General features: G+C 71.2%; 3 protein-coding genes across 4 annotated transcripts; 2 read left to right on the forward strand and 1 right to left on the reverse strand.

Annotated features, from left to right (window-relative positions):
• The first annotated feature begins 2 nt into the window (after positions 1-2).
• MPV17 (mitochondrial inner membrane protein MPV17) lies at positions 3-7,023 on the forward strand. 2 transcript variants are annotated; one of them, XM_074861143.1, is made up of 7 exons: positions 3-114; positions 3,824-3,939; positions 4,044-4,145; positions 4,272-4,367; positions 6,186-6,218; positions 6,421-6,473; positions 6,550-7,023. In XM_074861143.1, exons 1-7 carry the CDS (start codon positions 42-44, stop codon positions 6,617-6,619), a joined length of 543 nt encoding a protein of 180 aa, XP_074717244.1. In that variant the 5' UTR covers positions 3-41; the 3' UTR covers positions 6,620-7,023. The 2 variants fall into 2 exon arrangements, with proteins under 2 accessions (XP_074717244.1, XP_074717245.1); XM_074861144.1 differs by having other exon boundaries at positions 4-114; positions 4,053-4,145.
• Positions 7,024-9,783: 2,760 nt separating this feature from the next.
• On the forward strand, positions 9,784-10,074 carry UCN (urocortin). The gene has a single exon (XM_074864639.1). It carries the CDS (start codon positions 9,784-9,786, stop codon positions 10,072-10,074), a length of 291 nt encoding a protein of 96 aa, XP_074720740.1.
• Positions 10,075-14,344: 4,270 nt separating this feature from the next.
• On the reverse strand, positions 14,345-17,656 carry TRIM54 (tripartite motif containing 54). The gene is made up of 10 exons (XM_074864640.1): positions 17,390-17,656; positions 16,983-17,155; positions 16,335-16,506; positions 16,150-16,245; positions 15,841-16,074; positions 15,579-15,601; positions 15,341-15,465; positions 14,933-15,034; positions 14,692-14,730; positions 14,345-14,466 (listed from the first exon to the last, which is right to left on the reverse strand). Exons 1-10 carry the CDS (start codon positions 17,555-17,557, stop codon positions 14,456-14,458), a joined length of 1,143 nt encoding a protein of 380 aa, XP_074720741.1. The 5' UTR covers positions 17,558-17,656; the 3' UTR covers positions 14,345-14,455.
• Between the last annotated feature and the right edge of the window lie 66 nt (positions 17,657-17,722).

The raw sequence follows: 17,722 nt of genomic DNA on the forward strand, positions 1-17,722 counted from the left end.
GCCCGTGACGTCATCGCGCCGCGACGGGGCTGCGGGCCGCCATGCCGGCGCTGTGGAGGGGCTGCGGGCGGCTGCTGGCGCGGCGGCCGTGGGCTGCGCAGGCGCTCACCGCCGGTAAGGCCCGGCTGCGCCCCCCCACCCTGCACCGGCTGCACCGGGCCCGGCCCCTGTCACCGCGGGGGGAAGCGGAGCCGAAGTCCCACAGCCCGGGAGGGGGGAGGCGCCGCCCGTGCCCCATGCTCAGCGGGGCCTGACTGGGTGAAGGGCTCCGGCCCTCGGGGGTCGGCGCTGGAGCCGGGAGGACGGGGGGGGGGCTGTGAGGAGGCAGAACTCGCAGCGCGAGGACTCGCCCCAGAACCCCGGATGGGAGCTGTTTTGGGAGCCCTGGCTCCCCCTGGGCGGGGGTGGGTGCTGGGATGGGGGGTGGGGGGGCTGCAGCCTCTGCCCCAGGGCTCAGCCAGCGCAGCGCGGGGCACAGACCCCCCCAGGTGGAAGCCCCGCACTCAGCGCCTTGTGCTGCCTGGAGTGAGCCCCTGCCCCCCCCGAAAGGCTGCGGGGACCCTGCACGCCTCATTTCCCCTCCCTGATAGCCTGGGGGGGCGCGGAGCTGCCGTAATGCTGCCCCAGCGCTGGCAGGCAGCTCCCGGTGCTCCAGGGACCCTTTCCCTGCACAGGCAGCTGCTGCAGGCAGGGGTGCTCCTGCCTGTGCCGGCCCAGGTCTCACAGTACACGCAGCTCTACCTCCCCCTGCCTGCCCCAGCCCCCCCCCGGTTGGCAGCAGAGCCCATCCTGCCCGTGCTGGGGGTGCCCAGAGCCATGCAGGGGGGTGTGGGGCAGGCTGGCCATGAGCGGGGTCCCTGTGTGCTCCCCCTGCTCATGGCTGTCCCTGCTGCCACCACTCCCCCTCCACCCATCCTGCTCAAACGTCACCCCCCGGATGCTGGAAAGGCACAACCGTGGGGTCTGGGGGTGCCCTGCTGTGCCTGGGGGGGGCTCCGCTGAGCTCAGTATGCAGCCGCTGCCCTCCCTGCCAGGCTGCTGGGGTCCTGCCAGGCCACCGCGCTGATCCCGCTGTTATTTTTATCTGCTGTGCTGGAGCCTGTTGCCTGGCTCCTGCCGCACTCTGCGCTGCTGGGCTGCGCATCCCCCTCCCTGGTCCCTGGAGGGAGGCCAAGGTGGAGCTGGGAGGGCTGCCCGGGACCACCCCCCGCCCCCCCGGCGCGACAGCCGTGCTGCAGCCCCCAGCCGCGGCCTGACTCCAGCGCCAGCTCTGCCTCTTGCTGCTTCGCCTCGGAGCTGGCCCTGAGGTGCAGCCCCCCCCAGTTCCTTCCCGGGGGGGTGCTCACCCTGCTGCTGCCTTTGGGCCTGGGTCTCTCCCTGCTGTGGCGGCGCCCAGCACAGCCCCTGTGCCACGAGGCTGTGACAGTGGGAGCATGGCTGTTCCCCGGGGCAGGGGCAGCACTGCCGGAGGCCAGGCCTTCCCACTCCTTGTGGCTTCAGCGAGGAATCCCTCTGCCCGAGGCTGGACTGGGCCCCTCGCTGCCAGCCACGCCGTGCTCTGCGCGGAGGAGGCAGCCCCTGCCTTCGCTTGCTGCTGCCGGGGCCGTTTGCTGGCAGTTGGTGGCTCCAGCCACACTCGCCTGCCCAATCCCCGTCCCGCCTGGCAGTGAGAGCCGCGGGGTCAGGCAGGGCTCTGCTTCCTGCATCCCAGGCCCCGGGCCAGGCTGCCAGCAGGGCCGGGGCACAGCGGGCAGCAGCACGTGCCCGCAGCAGTGACCTTGCTGCCCTTGCCTGCGGAGAGCAGCCCTGTGCTCCCGTGGTGGCAGCGCAGCCTCCAGCTGCCAGCCGGCGAGGCCCGTGGGGGACGCAGACGGTGTGGCCTACTTAGTCTTGGGCCCGTTTCAAAGTCCTTTGCCCACAGGAGCAGCCGCCTGCGGGTTTGGCCGGACACCTCCCAGCTCCCGGGCTCGGCCTGGCTGCAAGCTGGGCGCTGCCTCCCCCCGGCACCGCTCGGCCCCTGGGCAGGCGAGAAAGCTCCAGCCCATGAGCTGGGTTGCCCTCGCCCTTCTCGCTGGCTGCGTCTGGTGCTGCCGTGCGAGCCGGCTATCCCCAGCCCGGGGCAGGACGCGGTGGCGGGGCCCGGCGGAGCTGCGGGGTCAGCCGGGGGCTGGTTCCTGTGTCTGTGGGGTGGGGGGGTGCGGCTGGGGGCTCCAGCCCCGTTGGCAGCTGCGGCAGGGCCGTGCCGGCATTGCCGCGGGCAGGCGTCGTGCGGGGACAAAGGGCTCTGGACTTGTGCAAGTGAAATCATTGCGAGGGGATCGATCCGGCTGTGCTGCCGGATCGGGGCGCACAGACAGGCCATTCCCCCCGCCTCCGGCAGCCCTGGTGTTGCTTCGTCACCGCCGGGCACCACGCCTGGAGCCTTCGGCACTGAATGAGCAGCGCTGGCGGTGCTGGCTGCGGTTTGTCAATGAGCGGGAGCCTGCCTGTGCCTAGTGGGAAGGCTGCCCGCGGGAAGCAGGCAGCCAGCAGGCAGCCAGTGCTTCTGCCGTGCTGGCCCAGGGTCCCTCGCCTGCCGCCACCCCTGCCACAGCCCCCGGGGCTGGCGGGGGCCACTCTGCTGGCGTGGAGAGGTGTGGTAGCTCCTGGGGCCCGAACCTCAGCCCCCGGGGGCTGCGTTGGTCCGGGGTGGGAGATGGAGCCGGTGCTGCGGTGGCAGGAGAGGCTGCCAGGAGCGTGGCAGCTCCATGGGGCGTGTCCAGCCCGGCTGGCCCTGGCTGAGCCCCCGGCTCCTGCCCAGCATCCTGGGCCACCTCCAGGCTCTGCCAGCTGTCACAGCCGTGCTGGGCTGGGTCCAGCCCCTGCCCGTGGGCTCACAGGGGCCACGCTGCAGCCCTGGTCTGCGGAGCTGGGCCAGCACCTCTCCCCTCACACGTGCCAGCCGGGGACAGCACCCCCGGGAAGGTGCCATTCGCTTGGGACCTGCTCCCTGTGGTGCTGTCAGGGGCTGTCGCAGGGACCGATGGCCCCGGGAGGGAGGGGGGGTCGGGCGATGCCGGGGTGCACCCGGGGCTCTGCTGCCCCTTGTCCATGAGGAATCGCTCGTGGGGACCCTCCGGGCAGGGCTGGCCCTGAGCCGGCCCCGCCATTGGGGCTGCTGGGGGCCGCTGCTCCGCGACGAGGGCTCGCTGGGCTCAGGGTTTCCACGGTCGCAGCGGGGCTGGAGACCTGCCTGGGACCCGTCCTGGGAGGAGGAGCAGGGGCAAGAAGCAGGGAGCCCGCCAGGGCTGGGGGAAGGAGCGCTGGGCCAGCCGAGTTGCGTCGAAGAGGTCAAGGGTGTGGGGTGGAGCGGGGGCTGCCAAAGGCCCAGCTGAGCTGCGCCCTGCGGGGGACGCGCCCCGCAGAAGGTCCCTCGCACTGATATGGAAACAAGGCAAGGAGCCGTGCCAGCGAGGAGCTGGGGCCGGCCCCCATGCCCCGCCACCCTGGCCTGGCTGCCGGCGGCCCCGGCGGAGAGCGGCTTTCCTGGGAAGGGGTCGTGGTCGGCAGTTTGTGGCAGCGTGACGCCTGGGCTCGGGAGAGGCCGCAGCTGGGGGGCTCTGCCCCAAAATCCCCGGCACGGCGGGCCCTGGGTGACAGGTCAGCCCCGTGTTGGGGACGCGGGGAGACGGCGCAGCCGGGCGCCGTTTGTGGCTTGGCCGCTGCAGCAGGGCCTGTGCCACGGGGCGGTGCGGGGCAGCGCTCAGGTGGGACGCAGCTGTCGGCGGGATATCCCGGGGTCTTGCCGGGCCGCGGCTGCCTGAGGGGGCTGTGCTGGTCACAGGGGCCCTCATGGGAGCCGGGGACATGATCGCACAGCAGCTGGTGGAGCGGCGGGGGCTTCGCAGGCACCGCGGGCGCCGCACCCTGAAGATGATGGCGATCGGCTTCTGCTTCGTGGTGAGTGCGGGCGTGCGGCGGAGCGGGACCCAGGGCTGCGATCGGGGGGCTGTTTTGGCAGGAGCCCCCTCCCCGCCAAAAGGACGCTGCCCCTCACCACTCAGCTCCCGCAGGGCCCCGTCGTGGGTGGCTGGTACAAGATCCTGGATAGGCTCATCCCAGGGAGCACAAAAGTCGTGGCTGTGAAAAAGATGCTCCTGGACCAGGTCAGCGCCGCGGGGGTGAGGGTTCCAGCGGGCGGGGGGGTGGGTGGGGGGTGGGGGCAGGTTTCCATCCTGCCCGAGTGCCCGTGGCCAGGGCCAGGACGTTGGGCCCCAGCTCCTCTCTTACAGGGGGCCTTTGCGCCGTGTTTCCTCGGCTGCTTCCTCGCCGTCACGGGGGCGATGAACGGTCTGTCAGCACAGGAGAACTGGTCCAAGATCCAGCAGGTACGTGCTGCTTCCCCGGGGGGGTGCAGAGCCGTTGGCAGCCTCTCCTGGTGCACCAGCGCTGCCGGCTGCTCCTGTTTGCGGTGCCCATGCCCAGGCGCAGCCCCCTCCCAGCACCGACTGTGCGTCCCCAGCTCTGCCATCGTGCTCCCATCCTCACAGCCTGGCCCTCAACTCCGTTGTGCCCCGGGACCCCGGGCACAGCTGGCGGGGCTGCGCAGGGCCCGGCTCAGCGCTGGGTGCCAGGGCCCTGGCGGCATCGGGTGCCTGGTGCCGCCGGTGCTGGTGCCGGGGCTGCGCCAGGGTCCCACCCGGGCCGCGGCGGCTGGGCGCCCAGTGCTGTCCGTGCTCCTGGCTGCGCCTCAGAGCTGTGACGGAGATGGCTCCGTTAGCAGCCACTGCTGGAAACCAGCGTGAGAGCTGAGTCAGCGTGTCCAGAGGGTGAGTCACCAGGGAGCAGGTGACCACCCGCCACAGGATGAGGCACACCGGGGGTGAGTGTGTGGCCACCGCCGCTCGCCCACCGAGAGCTGCCGGGGCTGGGTGGGAAGAGACCTTCCCTGCCCCAGCGCGCGGGGAGCAAATCCTGGGGGAGGACTGAGTTACCTCTCCTTCCTTCCGGCCTTGCGAGAGCAGCAGCCGGGGTATGAGGTGTTTTGAGACACCCCAGAGGCGCACGTAGGCTGGCCCCTGGCACGGGCAGCACCCCCGGGCGCTCCCGTCCGCTCCAGCCGCATCTCGACCAGGTCGTGCTGTGTATCGTGCCATGTATCGTGCCTTGTCTCCCCCAGGGAAACCCGCCAGGGCCTGAGCATGGTGGTGGGTGATTCCCTGGAGCCGTGGGCTCCCGGCCGGTGCCCTGGGCTGGGCTGGGGGCCGGGCAGCAGTGGCTGGCAGCCACCTTCACCCCTGGCTTGGGGCGCATCCGTCTCTCCCCACGCAGAGGAAGCGTCAGCAGAGCATCCATCACCCCTGTGCCCGGTCTCCCCGTCCTGGGCTGCCGGCCAGCGCCGGGAGGAGGCCGGGCTCCCGGCTGAGTCACGGCCAGGCTGGATGAGGGACTCGTCCTGCTGCCACGGGGCAGGGCTGCGGCACGAGGACAGGGCAGCGCCTTGGGCTCCCAGGGTGGCTACTCTAGCTCGGAGCCCCTCTCTGTCCTGGCCCCACAGTGCCTGGGAGGGTGCTGTGGGGATGTGGGGTCAGACAGGGGCTCGGGAATGTGGGGTTGGGTGGGGACTCGCAGCCTGTGCCAAGGAGAGGAGCCAACTGCCCGCTCTGCCTGAGCCTGCTGCAGGTGCCCCAGCTCGCTGCCTGCCCTTGTAGCGCCTTATCCTGCCCCACACCTGCCCCTGCTCTCCTCCTGGGCTTGCCCAGAGCGGCCTGTGGTGGCCTGGTCGTGGCACCGTGGGCCGTGTCAGCTGCAGGAAGGGCTCCTGGTGGGGACAGAGCAGTTGTGGCCACCCTCTCCCTGCCACCCCGTGCTCGCCCTGCGCGGGCACGGCTCCAGGAGGGGGCAGGCAGGGGCTGCGGGGGGCAGAGGGGATCTGCCCCATGCCCGGCCAGAGTGGACATGGAGTCGGGAGGGTCACAGCGGGGGGACAGCGGCCCTCTGCGTGCTCCCAGCCCCTGCGTGCCTCCCCCCGCGCCCTGTGCCGTTCCTGACGGTGCCAGCTGTCTGCTCTGCCGCTGGAGCCGGCCACCCTCAGCAGCCCCAGGCTCTGTGCAAGCGGCCACCCGCACCAGGGCCATGGCCAGCTGGGTGCCCACTCTGGGTGCCCGTGGCATCTCTGGGTGCTCACAGTCTCCCTTCTCTCCCAGGACTACACAGACGCGCTGCTGACCAACTACTGTGTAAGTGCTGGCGGCAGTTGCAGACACATCCGCGCCCCTCCCTGCCCTGGTGCCACGCCGGCCGTGCCCCGGCTGGGGCTCCTCTGCGCCCCCGTCCCCGTCCCCTGCCTCAGGGGCTGCCCTGGGCTCGGTGGGGCAGAGGTGGGGACGGGGCGGGGGGTGCTGGCGAGGCCCCTTCACCGCCGTTTCCTTCTCTGCCCAGATCTGGCCACCAGTGCAAATCGCAAACTTCTACTTCGTGCCCCTGCAGCACAGGTAGTGTCGCGGCCATGGCCCCAGCTCCCCGGCTCCTGGCGCCTGCGGCTGTGGACCTTGTCCCCTCTGTCCGCAGGCTGGCCGTCGTCCAGTGTGTTGCCATCGTTTGGAACTGCTACCTCTCCTGGAAAGCAAATCGGATGTGAGGTGGAAGCCATGTCCCCTTCCTGCCCTCCCTGCCTGCATGCTGCCTGACTCTGCCCCACCTCCGGAGCCCTCGGAGTGGGTGCGAGTGACGCTGGGGTACGCAGGGTGCTGGCAGTGCCAGGGGTTGGTTCTGTCCCTTGACGCGCTTCTGCGTCCGCACTCACTCCTCGCCCCGGCCCCGCACTCGGGGTGTTGCTGCTCCGGCTGTCCCTGGGGCCGATCCCGGCGGGGTGAGGAGCGGCAGCGGCGCTCGGCCGGGGCTGGCAGTGCCACGGGTTGGGCGCTGCCCCGCACAGAGCTCGGGGTGCCGAGGGGCTGCCCCCGGGTGCGCAGGCCGGGTGTGCCCCCCCTCAAAACACCCGGTGGACATTGGAACACCCAATAAACGGCGTTTTTCACTTGATTCTCGTGACACTTGAACTCATCGCCCCCTGTCCTGTGCCAGGGGCTGCACAGAAGCGGTTTCAGACTGCGCTCAGGGTGGGGAGGGGGGTCTGGCAGAGGGTGGATGGTGGTTGGGGAGTCACCAGGTCCCGCTGTAGCTGTTCCATGGGGTGTGGCGGTGCCTGCGCTGCTGCGGGGCAGTGGGGTGGGGTGAGCTGCCCCTGGGGGCACAGGCGCTGGGTGCAGGACCCTCCTGGGCTCACGGCGTGCTCGATGCACCGAAGGGGAGGACGCAGGGGCTGCAGCGGGGCTGCATCTACCTGTGCCTCGTCCCAGGTGAGCCTGCCTGTCCTGCCTGTGCGGAACCCCACAACACCACTGCCTGCCTGCACTGCTGCCTGGTGGGGACGCGCGTCTGGGCTCGCCCGACGCGGGCAGCAAGTGGACACAACCCGGCTCACACAACCCCTGGCACGTCCTGACCAGGATCCCCGGAGCAGATCGGTGGCACCACGGTGGTGAATCTCACCGGCTTCCTCGGCCGCGGCGCCGTCTCTGCGCGCTGCAGCCAGCCGCTGCCGTGGCACTGGCTGAGGGGGATGCACCGTCCTTCCTCCCTCCAGCCCGCACGCAGCCAGCTCCAGGCTGCCCTCGCGCACCCGCCCTGAGGCTGGTCCCGGGTCTGGGTGCAGCTCCAGGCCTATGGGTGCAACCCAAAGCAGGGGGGAGCTGCAACTTGCACAGGACCCTGCTGCGCCCACCAGGCAGCTGAAAGGACGGGACGGGGCTGCAGCTGCAGCCCCTCGACAGCACGGCGGGGCAGCACTCGGCTGCGGGGCTGGGGCCGTGTGATGGGGCTGTGTGCGGGCGGCACCGGGGCTTTGGGGGCACCAGGCCCAAAACGGGACTCGGCCCAGGCTCTCCCCAGCCCGCGGGGTGGGCACTGCTGGCCGGAGGCTGCAGATGGCAGGAGTTTGCAGCCCCGACATGCTGAGCCTCTTGCAGCTCTGTGAGGTCAGGAGGTCCTGGTGTGTTGATGGCGAGCGAGATGGGAGCGTGGCATGAGCCGGGCGCTTGTCCCCAGGAGCAGCCAGCCCCATGGCGCAGGGGCTGCCAGGGCTCGGGGGGCTGAACCCAGCCCCTGCTGAGGGCTCTGCCCTAGAGCCGCGGGGAGGTGGTGCCGGGTGCCAGCCTTCACGCCAGATCCACGTCACGGGTGCATGGCACCGTGTGCTGCCTCGCTGTGCCTCGTGTGCCCCTGCCTGCGGGCAGGGCTGTGCCCCAGCACCCCCATGCAGCCCCATGTGGGACGTGCTGGGGCCAGGGGCCAGCTCTGTCATCCCCAGGCTCTGCCTAACACCGGCACCACGGAAAGAGCCTTTCTGGGCCCATCTTGGCACCTGCACCGGCATCAACACCTGGTGTCAGCTCGGTTCCCCTCCACCCGCAGGCAGAGGCACGGGGCTGCCAGGCAGGGCCACACCATTGCTGGGGGGTCTGCGGGCAGGGTCTCAGCGCTGCCGGGGGTCTGCAGGCAGGATCTCAGCACTGTTGGGGGTCTGTGGGTCTCAGCACTGTTGGGGGTCTGCGGGCAGGGTCTCAGCGCTGCCGGGGGTCTGCGGGCAGGGTCTCAGCACTGTTGGGAGTCTGCGGGCAGGGTCTCAGCACTGTTGGGGGTCTGTGGGTCTCAGCACTGTTGGGGGTCTGCGGGCAGGGTCTCAGCGCTGCCGGGGGTCTGCGGGCAGCGGTGCGGTGCACCAGCAGCTCCCTCACCCTTTGGCAGCGGCGCCCGGTGCCCCGGGCCGGAGCATCCCGCATGCAGCGCAGCGCTCCCGGTGCCGTCGCTCTCTGAGTCACGGAATTTGGCTGCTGGCGCCTCGCTGCTGCTCGGGGCTGTCTGCAGCGCCCGGCCCGCGGCCCTTGGACCTCGGCACCGACAGCTCGGCCCGGGGATCGCTGCTGCCAGGCCCCGCCACGGCCCGTCCGGTGCCGGTGGGTGCCGGTGACCGGGCGGGGTTTCCCCCCTCCACCCCCGCCCCCGGGACGTCGCTGCTGGACGCGGCCGCTTGGCGCGGCCCCCCCGGAGGGTTCCACGCCGAGGACCCGCGGGTCAGCCCGCTCGGCTGGCCCGGAGCAGCTCCCCGCCCCCCCGGGGCCCCGCCCGCGCCCTCCCGGTCCTTCAGCACCGCGGACAGAGGCACCGCGGGCACCGGGGCCGGGCCCGAAGGCGGGGGGGGGGGGCAGCGCCGGGGGGAGCCCGAGGGGAGCCCGAGGGGAGTCCGGGGGGAGCCGGGGCACCGGGAGACAGCACGGCCCAGTCTCCCGGCCCGGGGCACCTGCCCCCCGCCGCCCCGCCGCTCCCTCCCGCTGCCGGGCACCCCCGCTGCCCGCCGCCGTCCCGGTGCCCCCCCCCCCCGCCCCCGCCCCCCCGCCGGTCGGTGCGTCCCCGGCGCTGACGTCAGCCCGAGCTCCCGGACCTATATAACCACCGGCCGCGCCGCCGGCTCAGCTCCCGCGGGACGGATCGCGCTCCGCTCCACCGCCGAGGCACCGGGGACCGCGCACCGGGTACGGGGCGGCTCACGGGATGGGGGGGGGGAGGGCAGCGCACCGGGCAGACGCCGGTGCGGGACACCGGGGAGGGTTCGACGCAGACGGGACGGGGCAGGCAGGCGGGGAGGGGGCCGGTCCCAGCGCTGCCGGGTACGCGATCCCCTCGGGTCCCGGTGCGCCTCGGTGCGCTGAGCCCCCGGCCCCGCAGGTGCGGACGGAGCCGAGGATGCGGCGGGCGCTGCTCACCCTCCTGCTGCTGCTCGCCCGCCAGCCGCCCGCCGCCGCCCGCCCCGACGGCTCCGTCCCGGCGGCCGCGGCCGAGGACCGGGGCCGCCCGCTCTGGCCGCCGCTGGCGCCGCCGCCCCCGGAGCCGTGGCGGGCGCGGCGGGAGGAGCCGCCGCTCTCCATCGACCTCACCTTCCACCTCCTGCGGCATCTCCTGCTGCTCGCCCGCGCCCAGAGCCAGCGCGCCCGCGCCGACAGCAACCGCCTCATCCTCGACGCCGTGGGGCGCTGAGCGCCGTCCCGGGCCCCCCCCGGGTCCCCCCGGGGCTGCGCCGGGGTCCGGGCACCGCCTCAGCCTCGGCAAACTCACCGGCACCGGGCCTCACCTCCTGCAGCCGCCTCATCCTCGGCGCTGGGGCGAGCGGGCGCGGTACCGGCGCCGGGACGGGCCCGCACCGATTTTGTAATAAAACGTGGTGGAGATCCGAGGCGTGAGCGAGTGCGGGGCGGGGGGGGGCGGCCGGGACTGCGCAGGGCCGGGCTCACCGGGAACGGGGGGACGGGGCTGGGCGGGCAGCACCGAGCTCACCGGGCCTGGGAACGGGCACAGGGCGATGGGAGCGGCGGTTCCCTCGGCACAGCGGGGAGGGCAGAGGGGTGCTGCAGCCACATGCAGGCAGCCGGGGACGTGAGCGGGGGGGGAGGAAGAGCTCTGCGTGCGACAACCCCCCCTCCCCGGAGCTGCAGTCAGAGCACCACGACAGGGTGGGACGGCTCACGGGGCTGGGGGTGACGGATACAGGCCCTTCAGGGGGGGCACGACCTCCCTGTGCAGGAGCACTGTGGGGCGGGGGGGGGGTCCTCGGTGAGACACATGGTGCTGCGGGGCACAGGGGGCTCGGCACCGGAGCAGAGGGCAGGGAGGGGGCCACTGTGGTGGGGGGTGTTCCAGACCGCCGATCAAGAGGAGGACACAGGTGAAGCTTTTCTGAGATGATGGGGTGGAGGGTTCAGCTTCTTCATGGATGGCCCTGGGCCTCACAGCCACCTCATCTAGTGGGGGGGGTGGATTAGGTGGCATTTAAGTGTCCCTCCCAACCCATCCTGTGATTCTGTGGTGAACCGTCCTGACACCGGCCAGGGGGGCAGGACTGGGGCAGTGGGGGAGGTTTCTGGAGGGTGCCTGGGGATGTGACAGAGGTTGACACCCAGGGGACAGGCAGGGGTGCAGGCGGCGGGGGGGTGCAGCCCCCTGACTTCAAGTGAGCCACGTACCCTGGTAGGCAAGGGTCTGGCAGGAGGCAGCTGCGAAGGATGAAGAGGCTGATGAAGGCCACGGGAGATCCCCCACCCCAGCCCTGCTCAGGGCAGGGGCAGCTGCAGCTGCCTGCTGGAGGCCGTGTCCACCCGGGCTTTGAACGAGGAAATTCCGTCTGGCCGTGAGGAACCTGGAACTGGAGGAAGAAAGACCGGACTGGAAGAGGTTCCGCAGAGCATCTCCCTCCCTGAAGCTGTTCCAAACCGACTGGATACGGCCCTGGGCAGCCCGCTCCGGCCGACCCTGCCTGTCTGGGGCTGGGACACGGGGAGCTCCAGAGGCTTTTCCCCCTCTGTGTGTCTGGCTCGCTTCACACCTGGAGGGGCCACAACCTCTCTGGGCAGCCTGGTCCAGGCAACCTGTTTGATCAACCTCACTGTGAAAAAAGGGTGGTGGGGGAGTCTGAGAAAAAAAAAAACTTCGGAAAAAAGTTCCAGTGGAATCTCCTGTGTTTCAGTTTGTGCCCATTGCCTCTGGTCTTGGCACTGGGCACCACTGGGAAGAGCCGTCTTCCTTCCCCCCATCAGGAGTGTAGACACGGTGTCATCCTCCTGAGCCTCCTCTGGCCCAGGCTGAGCAGTCCCAGCTCCTCCCCATGCACAGACGCTCCAGCCCCATTAGCGTTGCTGGACCCTTCCCTGGACCCCAGAGGTCCCATCGTCCTCGCTGCGGGGAGCCCCCGGCCCCACCAGGGCTCTGCAGGAACGATGCAGGGCGAAGAGGGCTCAGCCCCTGCAGCTTGGGGAGCCGTTGGCCCCCTCCCCTGGGAGGGCACGTTCCTGCCTCCTCTCCAGCTCCGTGTCACCACAGAGAGGTTTGGGGTTTTTTTGGGTTTGTTTTTTTTTTTTTTTGCTGTGGCCTTCGCATCCTGCAACAGGTTGGGCTCCAGACGGGGCCCCCAAAGCCGAGCACTAACGCAGCACTCGCACCTCCCCGGTCGGTGCCCACAGGGATGTGTGGTGGAGCCGCCTGCCAGGAGCAGGGAGAGACCTGGATGTACTGGGGGGGGTTGGCCTGGGACACTGGGAACCCGCAGTGGAGAACCAGCATGGAGGGGGGGGCACGAACACAGGGCGGGGGGACAGATGACAGAGGAGGAATTTAAAAACATCTCCTGGGTGTGCAGGGGGAGTGTCAGACAGCCAGATCTCAGCTGGGGCTGGGGCATGTAATGCTGAGGAGAGCATCTACCACCCCACACCCTCCCCCCCAACCCCACACCCCCACCACCCCCCTGGCCAGTCAGGGGCTGCCCAAGGGACAGGCCGGGGCTGGGGCAGGCAGGGAAGGGTGACAAGCACCTGGAGATGGGGGCTACACAAAATAGAGGAGAACTAAGCTGAGGGTCTCCTGAGGCACCCCAACCCCCGAGGGGCAGCACCCAAGGGTGCCCAGGGGCTGCCGAGGTCCTTATGACCCCCTCACCATTGTCTCTGGAGGGTGATGGGGACAGGGGGACATCCCTGAGGGGTGGAGAAAGGTAAATGCTGCATCCCTGAGCGGCCAGTGCAGGGACAGAGGGGCTGCCAGCCTCACCACGGGCCCCGGGGACCACACGAGCCCTCCCAGGGTGCATTTCTGGCACGTGAAGGAGCAGCCGGTGCCCGGGAGGAGCCAGGCTGGGGCTGTGGGGTCCATCCCCCTCCAGCCGGATCACCTCTGCCATGGGCGGGAGAGCAGAGACATCCCTGAGCCCATCCCCAGCCAGGACCGAGCGTGTGTGCCCACGCTGGGATGTGGGGTCGGGGGCGGGGGGGGGCGGCCTGGGGAGCTGCGCTCTGCCGGGGGCTGGCAGGGAGCAGGGCCGCAGGGCAGTGGGCCGGGGTCACCCGCTGTCGGGGTGGCCAGGTGGCATTTGCTCCAGTTCACAGGCAACACAAAACCTGCGGGGACCAGCCACTCTGCTCCAGGGCAAGCTGCTGCCAGCGGGACGGAGCCAGGCTGGAGTGGGGGGCACAGGGGGGACCTGACCAGGACACAGGCAAAGTCCTGCCCCGTGCAGGCAGCGCCCTGGCAGCTGGAGCCCGTATCTGGGGGGTGTGATTTTGGCACGGGGCCGTAAGGGAGCTGTGCCAGGCCGTGGCTCCTGGGGGGACATGTGGTGCCATGTCCTGTCCCATAGACGGGGCTCTGCTGGGGCACCTGCGGTGTCAGGCCCCGGTGGGCTCCCTCTTGCCCACCTCCCTGCCCCACGCAGGCTCCACGCTGGCGGGGGGCTGGAGCCTCCCCAGCCCTGTTCTGAGGGTCGGTGTGCTCTTGGGAGAAGTTTTTCCTGGTATCTGATGGGAACATCCTCTGCCCCAGCTTGTGTCACCAGCTTCTGTGCTCTCCCTGTGCCCCAGGGGGGGGCTGGCTCCAGCTCCCCCCACCCCAGGAAGCATCTGAGGGGTCTCCTCACCCCCAGTGCCACAAGCCCGGCTCCTGTCCCCACCGTGTCCCACCAGGGCCCAGCTGCCAGCCCAGCCCCAGGTTCACCAGAACCTGCCACGTTTTGCTCTCCCTGCTCCCAGGGGCCCATCCTCTGGCATCCTACACCCTGGCCCCTGGCCAGTTTGGTGGCCCTGGACTTGCTGGGGGGTGCCCAGGCCTGCTGGGTGCTGGGGGCCCCTTCCTAGGGAGGTGGCAGCGGGGGACACCCCTGTGGTGCCCCAGCCCCAGGGGAGCTGCCTCGGCCCCTGAAGGAGCCCCCCGCCATGTGCATCATCTGCTGCATCAGCCGTGACGCCGTGGCGGCGTGGGACAAGGCGGGTGACGCAGCCAGCGCTGCCATGGCCCCCCCGGGGGGACCCGGCCGGGGGGGGGTGGAGGACGCGTGCCCCGACCTGGTGCTGCTGGTGGTGCTCCCGGCTGTGTACTCAGCCAGCTCATCCCCGCTCTGTTTGCTCCGCGCACCCAGGGGACGGTGCTACCGCGACAGCTGCGGGGGGCTGGCAAAGCTGGGGGGGGCGGCGGAGCTGGGGGGTCCGGATGGGGTTCCTTGCCCCCAGACAGGCGGGGGGGCAGAGCCCCAGGCGCAGGGTGCGAGGTGCGAAGCTCCTGACCACAATCCCACCCTGGGATGCCAGAGCCGAACTGCGCTGGGCCCCTCCCCGGGGATGCAGCCCCTCCCGTGGGGTCCTGGGGGCACCCCTGGGGCAGTGGGGCTGGGGCTCAGCTCAGCGGGGCAGGGGCTGCGCCTGGGCCGGACCCCGTGGAGCCGTGTGGGGGGCAGCCCCCGTGCCCACCCACCACACCGGAGACGACATCCTCACACACGGTTTAATGTCGGAATTACAGCGGCAGCGCTGGAGCTCACCGAGAGCTGCCAGGGACAGCGATGAGCTGGTGGGTGCTGATGCTGCCCCGCGACACCGGTTCAGTGCTGACCTGGGTGGGAAAGCAGCCTCAGCACCGCGTGGTGGGGACCCTGGGACCCCCGCCCCGTCCCCTGTGGGCAGGGACACAGGGACAGCCTGGGGGGTCCCGAGGTGTGACCCCCCCATCCGCATCCCCACGCCAATCTGTCCCCAGGAGATGCCCCCTCGGCCCCACAGCACCCCACGGCCCGGCCCTGTTCCCACCCCGCCTCCTCAGTCCCGGCGAGGGTCTCACCGTGGGGAGAACTCGCCGGCTTCTGCCTCGGCCCCACATCTGCAGAGAAAAAGCAGGTGACAAGATGGAGGCAGGGACAGCCCGGCCCGCTGCGGGCCCTGTGCAGCCACGGCGCAGCCACGGCGCTGGGCACAGCACGGCACGTCCCCCCCTCTCTGGGCCCTGCTGCCCCCGACTGTCCCCACAGCCCTGGGGACAAGCACGGCACGGCATGGCACAGCACGGCACGGCGGGGACTCACCCTCCACGGCTTCAGGCACCTCCAGGCTGTCCAGCCGGTCCTCATCTGCCACGGCCTCGCTGCCGTCCCCGGGTCCGTCCGCCTCATCCTCGCCCAGCGGCTCTGCGGGGCAGGGAGACAGGTCAGCGGGAGCCCTCGGTCCCCACGGCGTGGGCAGCCCGGGGACACCCCAGGAGGGACAAGACAGCAGGGGTGGGACGCAGCAGGGGACACGTAGCGGACACAAGCCAGGAAGGGGCACGGGGCCGGCCTGACCCCGCGGGGTCCCTGGGCAGTGCTGAGGGGCCACACAACCCCATTCCCGTGCAGGGCAGGAGGTGGGGGGGGCTCTGCCCCTCCGAGCGCTGAGAGCCCCGGGCATTCCCACGCGCCCCCCGGGCACGGCACCGCTTGTCCCAGCGCCAGCACCTGTCTGGAACTCTATGGTCCTCAGCATCTCCGCCACATAGTCCACGTTGATGGAGAAGTGGTCCATGTTCTCGTAGCCCGGCTCTGGGCGGCTGCTCATGGACACCTTGGACATGTCTGTGATCCTGCAGGGCAGGCAGAGCCCCGGGAGCTCAACACCCGCAGGGCTGCTGCACCCCCAGCCGTGGCCACTGCCCCCCTGGGGCCCCCAGCCCTGTGCCCCTCCGGCCCCACTCACTTTTTCAGGAGCTCCTTGGAGTGCTGCGGAGGAAAGGGGGGGGTTTGTCAGAGTCTCCCTGGAGCAGTGGGACCTGGGACCCCAGGAGCCAGACATCACCCCTGCCACAGCCCCCCCCCACCCCTCAGCACATCCCAGATCCTTTGGAGCAACCACAGCCCCCCCCCTACCCCTGCACAGCTCTGGGGCAGTCCCAGACCGCCCCCCCCGTTCCCCAACAGAGCCTGAGGACAGCCCCTGGCCCCCCGCCCCCCGCACAGACCTGCAGGTACACAGCCATCTGGGGCTCCTCCATGGCCTGGATGGCCGACTCCACCAGTTTGGAGGAGGCCTCCAGGTGGTCGCCGTACTGGCGGATGAGGCCCCGCACGCGCTGCACCTTCGCCTCCTGCTCCCGGGCGATGCTCTGCAGCAGCTCCTTCTTCCGCTCCTCCAGGATGCTGTACAGCGAGTCGAACCGCAGCCCCAGGTGCTGCTTCTGCCGCCGGCCGTTGTCCTGCGGGACCGCGGCAGGGCTCAGGCGCTGCCCCCGGGCTGTGGGTGGTGCCCATGGACCCCCCACGGCCCCCACCTCGATGGTGCGGCAGATCTCCTCCATCTGGGTGATGATGGCCTGGATGCGGTCGTTCCCTGCCACCAGCATGGCGATGCCATCGCTGAGCTCGCTCTGGCGGGGGGACGGAACGGGATGGGAAGGGCACGAGGGCCGGCTGGGTGGGCTGGGCCCCCCTCGCTGGCCCCCCCAGGGCCACCCACCTTCTGGCGCTGGTAGACGGCGGGCAGCGGTGCGACCTCGCAGTCCTTGTGTGCCCCGAAGACCTTGCAGAGGGAGCAGGTGGGCGCCTCGCAGCGCAGGCAGTAGATGTTGATCCGCTCGTCCTCGTGCTCCTCACACATGAGGTGCTGCTCGGCCTTGGCGTGCAGGGGTCTGCGGGTGGGGGGCCAGGCACCGCTGCCCACCGGTGGGCCCTGGCCCCCAAGGACAACCCCAGTTCCCAGGGACACCCCCAGGCCCCAGAGACACCCCTGATCTCAGGTACAGCCCTGGATCCCAGGGATACCCCCAGTTCCAGGGACACCCCTGGCCTCAGGGACACCCCCAGAGACACCCCTGGATCCCAGGGACACCCCCAGGCCCCCAGGGACACCCCTGGCCTCAGGGACACCCCCAGGGACACCCCTGGATCCCAAGGACACCCCCAGGCCCCCAGGGACACCCCTGGATCCTAGGGACACCACCAGTCCCCAGAAACACCCCCACCCCCCAGGGACACCCCAAGGGACACCCCCAGCCCTGCGCCTGCAGCTCCCCTCCCCCCCCCCCCCCCCACGCCGTGGGCTCCCTTTCACCCGCGGGTCTCGCTCTGCCGTGGGGTCCCCGGCGCCCCCGCGGGGTCCCCCCACCTGGCCGACTCCTGCTTGTAGATGTCGATGATGTTCTCCACCAGCAGGTTCCTCTGCAGCCCGTACACCCCGTGCCGGTCCAGCACCACCTCGTGGCGGCACGACGGGCACCGGAACCGGCCGCCCGACGGCACCGCGCTGGAGCCCCGCGACTGCCACAGCGGGTTGGACGCCTGCGGGGGGGCGGGCGCGGGGGCTGTCACGGACGCGGCAGCCCCCCCACCCCCACCCCGAAGGCCGGTGTCCGTCCCTTCGTGGCGCCCCCCCCCCGGGTCGTGTGTCCCGCATCGGGTCATGGACACGAGCCCACCCCCCCCGCGGCGACCGGCCCGTCCCCGCCGAGCCGGGAGCGGCCCTGAGGGCGGCCCGGGGGTCCCGGCGGCTCGTCCCGGGGCTCCTGGCAGCACCTGGAAGACGTCGTTGGCGCATTTTCGGCAGAGGTTGTGCTGGCAGGGCAGGATGACCACGGGCTTGGTGAACATCTCCAGGCAGATGGGGCAGATGAGCTGCTTCTCCAGGCTCTCCATGCTCCGCGCCTCCGCCAGCAGCGGCTTCAGCCCCACCGCGAAGTTCATGGCCGCGGTCCCGGCCGGCCCGGCCCGGCGCTGCCCACCACGGCCCCGCTCCGCTCCCCGGCCCCGGCTGCCCCGGTGCCCGCTCTGCCCCGGCCCCGGCCCCGCTGAGCTCGGCGCTAATTTTAGCCGCCCCCGCCCCGCCGGGGCCCCGCAGCTGTCGGCGGC

Source organism: Strix uralensis, chromosome 3 (assembly GCF_047716275.1).
Source record: "Strix uralensis isolate ZFMK-TIS-50842 chromosome 3, bStrUra1, whole genome shotgun sequence".
Lineage (NCBI taxonomy): Eukaryota > Metazoa > Chordata > Aves > Strigiformes > Strigidae > Strix > Strix uralensis.

Coding starts and splice junctions, on each gene's coding strand:
- MPV17 (XM_074861143.1), top strand. CDS start 42: ATGCCGGCGCTGTGGAGGGGCTGCGGGCGGCTGCTGGCGCGGCGGCCG. Junction 4,146..4,271: donor AAAAGATGCTCCTGGACCAG/GTCAGCGCCGCG, acceptor CCTCTCTTACAG/GGGGCCTTTGCGCCGTGTTT. Junction 6,474..6,549: donor TTCGTGCCCCTGCAGCACAG/GTAGTGTCGCGG, acceptor CTCTGTCCGCAG/GCTGGCCGTCGTCCAGTGTG.
- UCN (XM_074864639.1), top strand. CDS start 9,784: ATGCGGCGGGCGCTGCTCACCCTCCTGCTGCTGCTCGCCCGCCAGCCG.
- TRIM54 (XM_074864640.1), bottom strand. CDS start 17,557: ATGAACTTCGCGGTGGGGCTGAAGCCGCTGCTGGCGGAGGCGCGGAGC. Junction 16,075..16,149: donor AGATCTGCCGCACCATCGAG/GTGGGGGCCGTG, acceptor GCGGTCCCGCAG/GACAACGGCCGGCGGCAGAA. Junction 15,602..15,840: donor AGATGGCTGTGTACCTGCAG/GTCTGTGCGGGG, acceptor TTTCCTCCGCAG/CACTCCAAGGAGCTCCTGAA.